Genomic DNA, 12,537 nt, shown 5'->3' on the forward strand with positions numbered 1-12,537 from the left:
TACCAAAATACTGTAACCAAAGTCAGTTAACTAGCAAGTAGCCTACTCGGGATTAAAAGTGAGCTTTATGTCTTCCCACTAACCCTGCAGCCCAGAGAAAGAAACACACAGGAGGGGGAGGGATCCAGACGGAAAGAGCCCTGGCGTTGGAGTTCCAATCCCAGCCCGTGCTCTGTGCGCTTGGGCAAGACCAGCCTCACCTCCGACTGCTCGTCTGTGGGGCCCTGCCTCAAAGGGCTGCTGAGGAGACATATGACCACAACAGCAGCCCCTGGGGCCTGGCAGACAGTACACGGCAGTCCCCACGTCTTCTGACAACCACGAGCCCTCCGTTCTCTGGTATTCTGTTATTTTCCCATCCCCATAAATCAAAATATTTTGGAAATTTCAACCATCTCTGCCACCAGGAGGGATTCATATAATCCCCCAGGCCACATGACCTAAGTTTTGGTTTGCAGAATAAACATACCCCTGCAGCCTCAAACAGATAAGCAGAGAGGGCCAGATCAGGGGCTGGCTCAGGAACATTCCATCAGGAGGCTGTGTCCACAAACTCTCCAGAACCTGAGGGCAGGGGGCGCAGCATGGTGAGGACAGCCATCCTCTACCTCAAAGACCCCAACACATGGCCCAGAGGCAGCAAAATGGAGAACACCAGGACAAATTCAGCCCACCCGTGACAACACTGCCTACCCTTGATTTAAATTCAGACTAGTTGCCAACATTTACAAATCACACACACACAATCTGGATTTCTAGCTTCTTTTGAAAAATGGAACGATCTGGCAACACTGGGCCCGCATCCCCATAGGCTACAGTTGACTTAAGTGAGGAAGAACTTCCCCCTCTAGTTGTAGCATAGACACCCCAGTTCACCCCAGTCCCCACCACCCGAGTCTCCTGACACCTAGACAGCCTGACGGAGCCATCCCTCAGGTTCCACCCAGCCCAGTTCATGTGTGTTACTTGCTGGGCCCCTGAGAGGCTCTGGAGTGGGTGACCCCAGTTCCAGGTCAACAGGCACGTTTGGAAGGAAACTGACTGCCAGAGGCTACACAGGTGTGGGAGCCACCTCTCCCTGCAGAGGAAGGGGGTCCTGCCCAGTGGTAGGCAGTGAGGCCAAGGCCCCCGATGGCCCTCCTGGGCAACCAGAGATGCCCGGCCACAAGGCGCGGTGGAGGCAAGGAAGGAGGCAGACCTGGCTGAGGGAAAAGCACCCTGAGGCTGCAGGGCAGGCAGCTGAGGTTGTCTCCATTTATTGTCGGTGAGGAAAACCCCGCGAGTTAATACAGTGCGATCTTTCCCGAGAGGTGTGCTGAGGCGAGGGGCCCTGGAGGCCCCCAGAAATAGCTTATAGCAACAGTGCTTCGACCAAGAGCTGCTGGACACATTCCCGGGGGGAAAGGCGCTGTCCCCTCAGCTCCTCCTCTCCCACAGCCATCCCAGTGGGGGAGTGGCCGTCAGTCCTTTGGTGGCAACAAGTCGGGAGAGAACAAACAACAGACAGGTGTGAGGAGACAATGGGCCCCCCATCCCCGAGCCCTGGGGTGGTGGGGACAAGCCTAAATGAGGGGCCGGACTACAGTGTGTTAAAGAGCCAGGATTAGCACCTACATGAAGCACGGCCCCTCAGCTGATCAGGAACCAGAACTGTAGCTGGGGGCCTGCCACCCAGAGGCCCTCTCTGGGGGACTCAGCACAAGGGCACCCACCCACCCAGCACGCCATCACAGTCCCGTGTCCTGGGACGTGAGGTCTTGTTCCTATGGAACCAGAGGAGGTGAGGGAAGCACCTCCTAGAATGTGCAAGGACAGAGGAAGGGTTCTGTCCATCAGGCCTCTTCGTGTCTGAGGACACAGTGACTAACTCAAACTTAATCAGCGACTTCATAAATAGAGCTCCTGAGTGCAGAGAAACAGACTCAGGGCCACCTGCCCTAGAAAGGAAGGCAGGGACTCAGAGGCAGGGCTGGGGCAGGAAGAAGCCAATGCAACCAAGCCCTGCTTGCTGGCCTGCCAAGGGGGCAGAACCCTAGAGGCAGGAGACCAGGCCAGAGGCCAACCAAGGACAGACCTCGCGCCTCGGAGGACCTTCGGGTCAGGACTTTGCCAGCTAAGAATCCCGTCTGGATGTGGGAAGAGGGAAGAGGGACCAAGGAGCTGTCTATCACAGCAGGGGCTGGGCAGGACGAGGGGCAGCTGTGCTCGGCTGCTGCTGCCCCCTGGACTCAGGACCCTGCCTGCTCCTTGGGTCAGTCACAGCATCTGGAGTCGTCAGAACCAGGCTGGGCAGGGCTGAGCCTCAGCTGCCTGTGGCTCAGAGAAGAGGGAAGAAAACTTTGGCCCAGACCAGCCAGAGGACCCTGAGGAGGGAGAGGCCACCCAAAGGCTCCCTCCCCGTAAGTCATCTTTCCTCTCGACTGATCCTGAAGGGAAGCAGGTGTCCCCCAGCAAGCACAGCCCGGGATCCAAGACAGGACGGGTGGGAGTCCCCGGCTGGCGGCCCTCGCTGTTAGCTCTTGTCCCCGGGGGACTTGCTCTTGGTATCACGCTTGTTTCCTAGCAGCTTCAGCACCTTCATGGTCTTGAACTTCCCCTTCTTCTTGCCCTCGGGTTCAGCCTCCTTCTGGAACTCTGGAGAGCAGAAAGGGGAGCCCATCAGGGCAGGCAGGGGGCAGAGATGAAGGCCTGGGAGTGCCAGCCGGTGGGCTGGGCCCAGGTCCACCACCTCCTCTTGTGGAAGCTCGGGCATCACTTCACCTTTCTGAGCCTCTGATTCTTGCCTATAGGATGGGAACCACACCCTCTCCCAGGGTTCCGGCAAGGACCTGGAGATAAACGGATTTCCCATTCTGGGAAACAGTCTGGGAACTCTGAAGCGTGGCATAAATTTATCTTTAAAAGGCTCCATTCTCCTAGGCTGGGGCTCACAGCTCCGTGGGTCACAACACAAACACTGACTGTCAGAGTTAGAAGAAACCTCAGAAATCATCTGTCCTAGCCCCTAATTTTATAGACAAGGAAAATGTGGGTTTTGAAACCGACTAACCCCAACTGAGCTCTCTGCAGGGGCCAGGCCTGGGGCTAAGTGCTTTACACACATTATCCCAGCAGTCCTCACTCAACACACGCCTGAGGGGGGTGCCCCTATCACCCGTTCTGCAGACAAGGACAGTGCGGCCTAGAGGGTGACGTGGCTGGCTCAGAGTCACCCAGCTGGTAAGCGCCAGGGCTGGGGCTGGAAGCCCAGCAGTCTGACTGGAGTCCAGACTTAACCATAAAGCCACAGAATGAGTCATGGGTGGAGCCAAGATTAAGCCCAGGTCTCCTGACTCCCATCCAGTGCTCTTTGAACCAGTCCAGGCACTATCTTGTCCCCGGCAGGCACTGCTGTTTGAGCCCGCAGACCCCTCCAAGACCAGCAGCAGATCTCAAAGAGGAACACAGAGCCCAAGGCAAACCACCCTGGGAGAGTGCTCCCCATGAATCACAGTCCTCCCTGTGGGGACCAGGGCATCCCACGCCCACCTTCCCAGCCCCGGCCACGGCCTTCTTGGCTGTAGGCTGGCCTGCCCTGCCACACACGTCCTTCCCAGCAAAACAGAAGCTGGGAGCTTGCACACACTATCCCTGTAGCGCCCACTCCAACCCTCTGTTCAACCTGCCCCCACCCTCCACGAGTTCAAGTGGACCAGAGCCCCAAGAGGCCTCACCTTTCTTCCTGATCATGGCTTCCAACATCTTGTCCTCCTCTTCCTCCCTGAAACGAGAAAGGGAAGCTGAGTGTCCCACAGGAAGAAGGACCTTCCAGCCTCTGAGTACACACCAAGTTGAACAAGGGTGCACTGGGATCGCTGGCAGTGACCGCAGGGCTGGCCGAGCATGCTCTGGGCCCCTCCCCCGAGGACCCCAGGGGAGCCCCTCCCCAGCCATGTCACCTCTGCCGGTCCTCGTCCAGGCAGTTGACAATGGCGTTGCGCTGCTCGATGAGGGTCACAAGCTCCTGCATCAGCACCTTCTCGCGGCCCCGGTCCTCCTCTGTCCAGTCCTTTTCTGCCCAAGGAGAAAGTTGTTGGGAGTGTGAGTGATGCAGAAACCCTCCTGTCTTCAGGAAGCCAGAAACCAGTGCCTAAGTGCTAAGGGGGCTGCGGGCCAGGCCCGGGCTAGATCCTAGAGGATAGGAAGGAGGGGCCCAGATGGGTGGGGATTGCAAGTTTTTGGAGAAATGAAGGTTGTTATAGAAGAGACCAAGGACACTAGGCTGCCTCCCAAAAAACCCTTCCAGGGGCCTCGGGAGGACCAGCACAACACGCGTCCTGAGAACAGAGACCAGCAGTGCCAAAGAGTTTCCTGCTTCTGTTTCACAAAGGTGAAACCCACCTGTTCAACAAAGGTTCACTTGGTGGGTTTTGGAGGAGGCAGGATTTGGCTGGGCCTGCTCAGAGCCTCCAAAGGCGGCTAGCCAGAGTGGGGCAGGGGTGGGGAGATAACAGGGACCCCAGGGGTCCACATGCAGGAGAAGCAACATGACCCAAGTGGCATACTGGGGCATTCATCTAACGCTATGAAGGAGAGCAGACTAGAGGGGACCCTGGGGGCAGGGAGCCCAGCCAGGTGTCCCTGATGTCTCATACACCTGCTGCCCCTCCAGCCTCCTCTCAAGAACTCGAGCCTTCCCACAGGACCACCCTCGGGGGCCCACCTGCACCTTGTATTCCTCTCACCAAGCCCACAGGCTCCCGGGGGCCTTCCCTGTCAACATCTGCCACCACAGGCCTCCCCATCTCAGAATAAACATCCCGAGGCCCCCTCAGCCATGCCCCAACCCCCTCTGCCTCACCTTGCCAAAACTCAGGAACAGGTAGCCCAGCATAGTTCTGGGGACAGCATGGGCTTCAGAGTCACCACCCCAGTTCACAACCTACTCTGTCACTTCCCAAATCTGGGGCCTGGGTAAGTTATGTCCCCAGTCCAGGATATGCTGGCACCACACAGAGGCCTAGAGAAGCAACACAATAAGCCCAGGACCAGGGGCCGGCCCCGTGCGTAGCAGTTAAATGTGTGCGTTCCGCTGCTGGCGGCGCGGGTTCAGATCCCGGACACGCACCGATACACCGCTTGTCAGGCCATGCTGTGGTGGCGTCCCATATAAAGTGGAGGAAGATGGGCACGGATGTTAGCTCAGGGCCGGTCTTCCTCAGCAAAACAAGGAGGATTAGCATGGATGTTAGCTCAGGGCTGATCTTTCTCACAAAAAATAAAAAATAAAAAAAAATAAGCCCAGGGCCAGGCTGGCCTGGGGTACACGGGTGCTGCGCCCACTCTGGCCACCAGGTGGCGCTGCGGCTCCCTCTGAGTAACTGCCACGCCCCCAGCCTCCAGGAGATCTGGGAGTGACTCATAGATGGCAGCAGAAGTTTGGGACATTCTGTGGTTTCCCCAGGGACACTCCGGCCTCCCAAGTTCCCCAGGCAATAAAGAAACAGGGCCACTGTCCCAGCGGCAGGAGGGCTGTGTGCACAGGGACAGGCCTGTCAGAGACATGGATGGAAGCCCAGCTCCACCACCAGTGGGCAAGACTCCACCTCTCTGGGTCTGCATTTCCTCATCTGTTAAATGGGAACAACGATGCCCACCACCTGGGCCACAGGAAGTGGTCAAGAGCCCTGGCCCCCGGCTCTGGACACTCCACAGTCTGCGGCTTACTCCATGTCATGGCCACAGACCCCAGCTCAGCCACGTAATAACCATCGACCATACCATCTGCCCCTCAGAAGACACAGCGTTTCCACATCCACTATCTCCTCGTCCCAAGAATACCCTACAGAGTGGGTACCTTCATCCCGTCTTACACGTGAAGCCACTGGGGCTCAGTGAGGCTAAGAAACCTGCCCACCCTCCCCTGGCCTCCCTCCCCAGCACGTTAGCACCACAACACAGGACTGTGACTCCACTCGTCCCTCCTGCTGCCCCTCCACCATTCAGAGCTCGTCCATCCCTCCCTCCCAGAGTCATTCTGAGCCATGCTGTGCAGGTGGTCCTTCCACCTCTCCCCCACCTCCCCACACCGGTTAGGTCCTGCCATGCTCTGACCTGATGGCCGTGAGCCCAGAGCTGCCTCTGGACAGGCATCACTGTCACCCACTCATCTGGGGCAGCCCTGGGCCCTGAACCCCTCTGCACTGAGGACCTGCCGACCCACATGTTCCAGGAGAGGGGGCGGCCAAAACGGGCTGGTCTGCTCCTGGGCCTGGTGCTCTCTGTGAGCCCGTCATCCCTGACAGCACGTGTGTCCATACCCGCACCCTGGCCACGCTGTTCTCTCTCCTGCCATGGCTCGAGCCTACTTATCACCCATTACGACCCAGACGGCATCTCCTGGCCCTCTCCTCTGGCCCTGTTCCCCAAGTCTGCCTGTGCATCCTCATCAGGGCTCTGTCTGTCCGTCCACTCTGCAGCCTAGAGAAGAACGGGGCCCACTCCTCCAGGCCAGCAGGCCCTGGGGCAGAGGAGTGCACGTGGCTGCACTCACCTGGCTTATTGAGAAGGCACCGCAGCTCATACTCCACGTCGGCCTGGCGCTGCTCCAGGTGCTGCTGCTTGAAGCTAGAGGGTGGGAACAAGCCGACTATGAATTCTGTCCCATGCGCGGCTGCCCTACCCTGTGTTGTCAGTGATGGGGGAAGACGGGAAAGATTCTCTGTTCTAAGATCCCGGATTCCCAGGAGGGGAGCAGGGGGCCGGGGGGAGGGAGGACTCACACATAGATGAGCTCCGACTCCCGCCGCACCAGCAGGTGCTTCTCGTGGATGAGCTTGAACCAGTCCACCAGCATGTCGTCCTCACGGCCCTCTGGAAGCCAGATGCCCACTGAGGCCAGGGTGGGCAGCAGTTCCCGCCCTCAAAGGAGCCGCCCCTAAGTCCCACCCTGCAGGCCCTCCCAGCAGCTCCCTCACCGTTTGCCCCGCCACGCAGCTTCTCCTCCAGCAGAACCCCACGGTGTTCCAGGGCATCCAGCTGGCGCTCGATGGTGTCCATCTCTCCGTAGATGTCCTCCTCGGGGATGTACTGGTCAGCCTGGACCTGCCCAACAACGCCCTGGTCACCTGAAGAACAGCCCACCTCTCCCACCTGCCTGCTGCTAGGAGCTTTGCCATTTCTCCGGCCAGCACTGGCCACCACAGGCCCAGGGCCCTGGCTCTGTCCCAAACCCCAGTGTGGCCAGAGGCAGGATCCCAGTGTGGGGCAGAACTGGTTTGGGGATAACCTCCACGCCCTTGGCCACAGCGCTGACAGGCACACCCAGAGGGAGGCACAACTTCCTGCCTCTCATGGCAATCCCTCCCACTTCTCTGCCACTCCAGAAATGACAACACAATGTGAGCAAGTGACCCTATGAGAGAAACTTGAGAACACGCTAATCTGTTTAACTAGAAGTATATCATGTGAGCACTTTGATCCTTGAACTATTGCTAGTAACAAGTTCAATGCACCACCCACTGCTCTTGCTGGAGAACAGCTGATCTAGGGCCGGCCCGGTGGCTTAGCGGTTAAGTGCGCGCGCTCCGCTACTGGTGGCCTGGGTTCGGATCCCGGGCACGCACCGCTTCTCCGGCCATGCTGAGGCCACGTCCCACATACAGCAACTAGAAGGATGTGCAACTATGACATACAACTATCTACTGGGTCTTTGGGGGTGGGGCGACAAAAAAAGGAGGAGGATTGGCAATAGATGTTAGCTCAGAGCTGGTCTTCCTCAGCAAAAAAAAAGAGGAGGATTAGCACGGATGTTAGCTCAGGGCTGATCTCCCTCACAAAAAAAAGAACAGCTGATCTAATCGAAATCCCCCCCACAGCAGCGAATTAAACCTTCCAGCTGGGCCACCCAAGTGCCCCCTCTCCGACATCTGAGGGCAGCTGCCCAGACAGCCCGTTCTCTCGAGAGTCCTGAGCCTAAGGCTGCGAAGGGCAGAGGCCCAGGCAGCTGGACATCTGCGAGCTCCCAGCCAGTACCTTGCGCTTGATGAGAGGGAAGCCGTGTCCTGGGGCAGGCGGCCTTGCTGGCTTGGATCCCTTGGTGACCTTTGTGGTTGGGGATGCTGTGGGTGATGCCTTCCGGTTAAAAGGATTCTCCTTGCAGGAAGACTACAGGCAGGGAGACATGACAGAGGATAAGCCTGGGGACGGGGCAGTTAGACCTCAGCAGCCTGGATCACGTGGGACTATGGAAAACAGGCCTGGAGCCCAGGGCAGGAGGACTTGCCTTCAGAGGAGGAGGGCCCAGGCAGAGAGCATCTCCCAGAATTCAGTCTCTGATGCACTTAGCCATTCAACAAACACTCCATGTCTGAGCACCTCTCATGTGCGGTGACTGCACCGGATACTCATACGTTCTTATTTAGTTCTCACAACCACTTGGCAGGTGGGTATTGTAATGCCCATTTTACAGCTGAGTAAACTCAAGTTCAGAGAGGTTAAGTAATTGGCTCAAAGTCAGGCACTTCCCAAGGGCCCAAGCGAGGGTGAGCATCTGTTTCAGGGCTGGGGCAGCCATCCAGCACTGGGGGCAGTGGTCAGGAGTTTAGGGCCAGACAGAGCTATAGTGGCTCATTCAGGACTCACAACCACCTTTTCCCAGCAGAGACTCTCAGGCTCAGAGAGGTGAAGCTCTTTGCCTAGCATCGCCCAGCCAGAAAGTGTGACAGCAGGGATCCTACCTTCCATCCAGCAGCAGATGGAGAAGGAGGGTAGCTCCCTCCTGCCCAGGAAAGACCCCTATCCTCTGCTGCACCCCCTCCATGCACCCAGAGCCCTACATTTTTCTGTCCCTCTGGGGAGACCCCTGCCCTCTCTGAGGCCAGCACAGCCAGGCAGCCCCAGCCCTGGGACAGGGCCCTGCCCACGACATGGGCAATGCCAACATCTTCCAACCACTCTGCCCAGCTCATTGGAAACAGAGGCCTCACTGGAGGCCGGCGACTGCTCCCAGGAGTGTAGACCGCGCCTTTTCCCAGCAGCAGGCAGAGGCAGGATGGAGCCCTGGTCACTGCACCACCAGCGCAGCCCAGGGAGAGACTCCTTCAGGTTGGTAGTTGCTGGGATTTCTGAAGCAGGGTGAGTGCAGGGCCAGAGTCCGGCATGGCAGGGAGACAGGGTGTGGTTCACCCAGGGCAGCACCCAACCAAGACCCCTGTTTCCTGCCCCCACTGCCTCTGGGATCCTGTCCTAATCCTGGGGTTAGGGTGGGGGATGGGGGCGCCCAGAAGGAAGCCCACTTGGGGCTCGCACCCTCCTTCCACAATCACACCCCGAGGGGCCCAGCAGGACCAAAGAGCCCAAGCCCAAGCCCCTCAAGGGTTTTCAGCCTTTTCTCAGCTACAGAACTTCAAACCAACCTGTCACACAGCCCAGGACAGGAAACAAGTGTTTAAAGGGAACTGCCTGAAGGGAGGGGTTGTCCAAAGTCAGCCCCCTGCCCCACCTCCCACCACCAAGGAACCCTGGGCCTCCTCAGAGCAGCCTGAGGCCCAGAGAGAGTGAGACCTCCTCAAGGTCACACAGCAGTGGGGTAGCAGAGCTGGACAGGAGGCTGTTGCCCAGGCCAGGGAAGGTTAAATGTCTCAAAGGCGTATGGGTAGGGGCTGGACCGACAACTCAGCCCCCTCCCCAGACTTATCCTCTGTCAGGTGGGTCAAATCACGACTACAGCCGCCCCACGTGAGCTGTCTTGCCACCCTCCACCCAGGGCTGGATGAGCCTTGGGCCCTCAGAGGGCTGTAGAGCGCTGGGCGAAAGTGAACGATCAGAACCTGGTGGCCCAAAGGGGCTATGGCTGCAAGAGAGGCCCCTCAGGAACCAGGTGCCCAGAGGAATGTCCTGAGCCCTGGTGACCCCCAGCTCTTGACATGCGACTGAGAAACAAGTGCGCAAACAGTCCACAAAGGTCATCTGGAAAACGAGCTCCCTGGGATGGGCGCCCAGCCGGACCATCCTCGTGCCCACTCCACGGGCAAGGCAGGCCTGGGAGGGGGCCTCCGGCATACACAGGGCCTCAGTGGATGCAAGTGTGGACAGAAGGATGTGTACATGCAGGGTGGCTGGGAGAATGGGTCCCAAATGGGCACATGCACGGGAGAGGCAGGCAACCAGGTGCCTGGATGCATCAATTCATGGAGGGCCGGGGGTGGACAGGTGAGGAGAAGGATAGGAGGTCTGGCTGATGGATGGAAGGATGTGCCTCAATGGATGGAGCAGTGAAAGGGTACAGGTATACAGCCAAGGTCAGTCAAGAGGTCAGAGGCCAGCAAAGATGGAAGGCCCTAGACATTCCTGCCCTGAGAGCAGACCCCCATCCACAGACAGGACAGCAGGGGTGAGGCACTCACCTTTACCTGGAGCTGCGGGGACGAGGTTCCAGGGGAAGGCACAGGGCTCTTGTCTCCAACCAACAAGAGAGGGGTGGGGGCAGCGCCACTGCGGGGCTTGGCTGGCTGGGGACCCAGGCTGCCCCTAGCATTGGGGGCAAGGCCAGGGCTGGCTTGCGGCGTCCGGTCCACACTGGGCTGTACCAGCTCCCCAGAGGAGGACAGGGAGGAGTTGGCGGAGAGGCTGGCAGAGGTCCCAGGAGTGCTGGGGGCATGGACAGCAGGGTCTGAGGAGCTCTTGGGCACGACTGGTGGCTCCAGAAGCTCCCCAGCAGGGGTCTGGCTGGAGCCCTCGGACGACAGACTCTCCACACTGAGGGCTGGCGACGGGGTAGCCGAGGGCGGCTCCGAGTGGGAGAGGCGGGAGGTGTGGAGAGCTGTACAAACAGATGCGCAGTGAGCACCACGCGAGGGGGCACAGTTAGGGCTTCCGGCCTCACCTAACACACTCCACTCTCAATAGGGCTGCAGGTGGCCCTGAAACCCAAGTCCTTCCATGTCCACACGAGGCCGGGGCCCAGAGAACAGCAAATGCACGACAGGTCCTTAGTGGACAAACCATCAAAATCCACCCCGCGCTCTCTGGGTTCTGGCGTGCCACCTCGTGGCACATGGAGTCCTGTGTGTCCTTACCAGCCCTCACCCCCTCATCCACCGTGGTGCTGCCTCCACTTCCCCTCCAGGTCTCATCTAACCCAAAGCAGAGCCGAATTTAAAAGGCAAATCTGTCAGGGGAGGGGAGGGCAGGCAAAATCAAGGCTGGCCTCTCTGCCTCTGACCCCAGAACGGAGGTGGGAGGGAGGGCACAGGGGAAGGAGGAGCGGGCAGCCCCACAGTGGCCAGCTCTGGGCCAGGACTGCCTGCACCACTTTATTTTTTTTATTTTTATTATTTTTTTTGTGAGGAAGATCAGCCCTGAGCTAACATTCATGCTCATCCTCCTCTTTTTGCTGAGGAAGACGGGCTCTGAGCTAACATCCATTGGCAATCCTCCTCCTTTTTTTTTCCCCAAAGCGCCAGTAGATAGTTGTATGTCATAGTTGCACGTCCTTCTAGTTGCTGTATGTGGGACGCGGCCTCAGCACGGCTGGAGAAGCGGTGCGTCGGTGCGCGCCCAGGATCCGAACCCGGGCCGCCAGTAGCGGAGCGCACGCACTTAACCGCTAAGCCACGGGGCCGGCCCTGCCTGCACCACCTTAATCTTCACGCGGATGACAGACACCATGGTTCAAAGTATCGCCATCTGCGTTTTCCAGATGAGGCAACAGACTCAGAGAGCAGAAGGCATGTGCCCCAGCACCGACTGGGACTGAACACAGCCGTGTCTGACTCAGAGCTCATCCCAGCAGCTACATGCCACACACGCCCACCACCTCCACTCAGCCGACCACGCTCAGCTGGAGGGTCCCGGGGCTCCAGCAGGGGCCGGAGCATGGACCCCGGACCCCTGAGCACCTGCCTCTGGTCATCTCTGACATGCTCTTGGCCCACTGTCTGAGGGGCTCCTCAGAGGTCTCAGAGGCAGCCGGACCCCAGCTGTGGTGGAAGGTGACCAGGCCCAGGGCTCAAGAAGATTGCAAGACACTGAGAGCCAAAAATACAACGTGCCTGGATGAGAGGGAGTGCTGGGCGGAGGGAGGACACGCCCTGGAGCTGGCCCACCATCACCAGCTTCTAGACAGAGAGACAGGACAGACACAGAAGGAACTGCTCACAGGCACTATGCCTGCGTCACACACAGCCAGGCCAGAGCCCGGGGCGCCCGGCAATGGGGGACAGTGACGAGACAGGCAGGATTTGAGCTAACCCCTGCCACGTACTTTCTGTGAGCTCAACTCTGCAAAGCACTTCACCAAATAATGCATTTAATTCTCACAACAGCCCTGTGAATGGGTTATGTGGGGTTAAGAGTATGAAGTCTGGAGCCTGGGTTCAAATCCTGCCTCCAATGCTTAAGTGCTGTGAGGCCTTGGGCAAATCATTTACCCTCTCTGTGCCTCAGCTTCCTCACCTGCAAAATGGGGGTAGGAAACCTACCTCACAGGTTTGCTCTAGGATTAAATGAGAGGACACACGTGAAACACGTGGCCCTGACCTGGAGGGGATCCCGCTG

General features: G+C 58.6%; 1 protein-coding gene across 1 annotated transcript in view; it reads right to left on the reverse strand.

Moving 5' to 3' along the window:
* Positions 1 to 1,203: 1,203 nt before the first annotated feature.
* Positions 1,204 to 12,537, reverse strand: part of MICALL1 (MICAL like 1) — a 28,268-nt gene continuing 16,934 nt past the window's right edge. Inside the window, exons 9-16 of the mRNA XM_058568385.1 lie at positions 10,386 to 10,801; positions 8,014 to 8,145; positions 6,957 to 7,083; positions 6,762 to 6,852; positions 6,533 to 6,606; positions 3,939 to 4,053; positions 3,714 to 3,760; positions 1,204 to 2,634 (exon numbers count right to left, since the gene is read on the reverse strand). Of these exons, the coding sequence (XP_058424368.1) occupies positions 2,513 to 2,634; positions 3,714 to 3,760; positions 3,939 to 4,053; positions 6,533 to 6,606; positions 6,762 to 6,852; positions 6,957 to 7,083; positions 8,014 to 8,145; positions 10,386 to 10,801 (1,124 nt within the window). The 3' untranslated portion in view covers positions 1,204 to 2,512. The remainder of the gene's footprint in view (positions 2,635 to 3,713; positions 3,761 to 3,938; positions 4,054 to 6,532; positions 6,607 to 6,761; positions 6,853 to 6,956; positions 7,084 to 8,013; positions 8,146 to 10,385; positions 10,802 to 12,537) is intronic.

The sequence above is a fragment of the Diceros bicornis genome, chromosome 25 (assembly GCF_020826845.1).
Source record: "Diceros bicornis minor isolate mBicDic1 chromosome 25, mDicBic1.mat.cur, whole genome shotgun sequence".
Classification (NCBI taxonomy): Eukaryota; Metazoa; Chordata; class Mammalia; order Perissodactyla; family Rhinocerotidae; genus Diceros; species Diceros bicornis.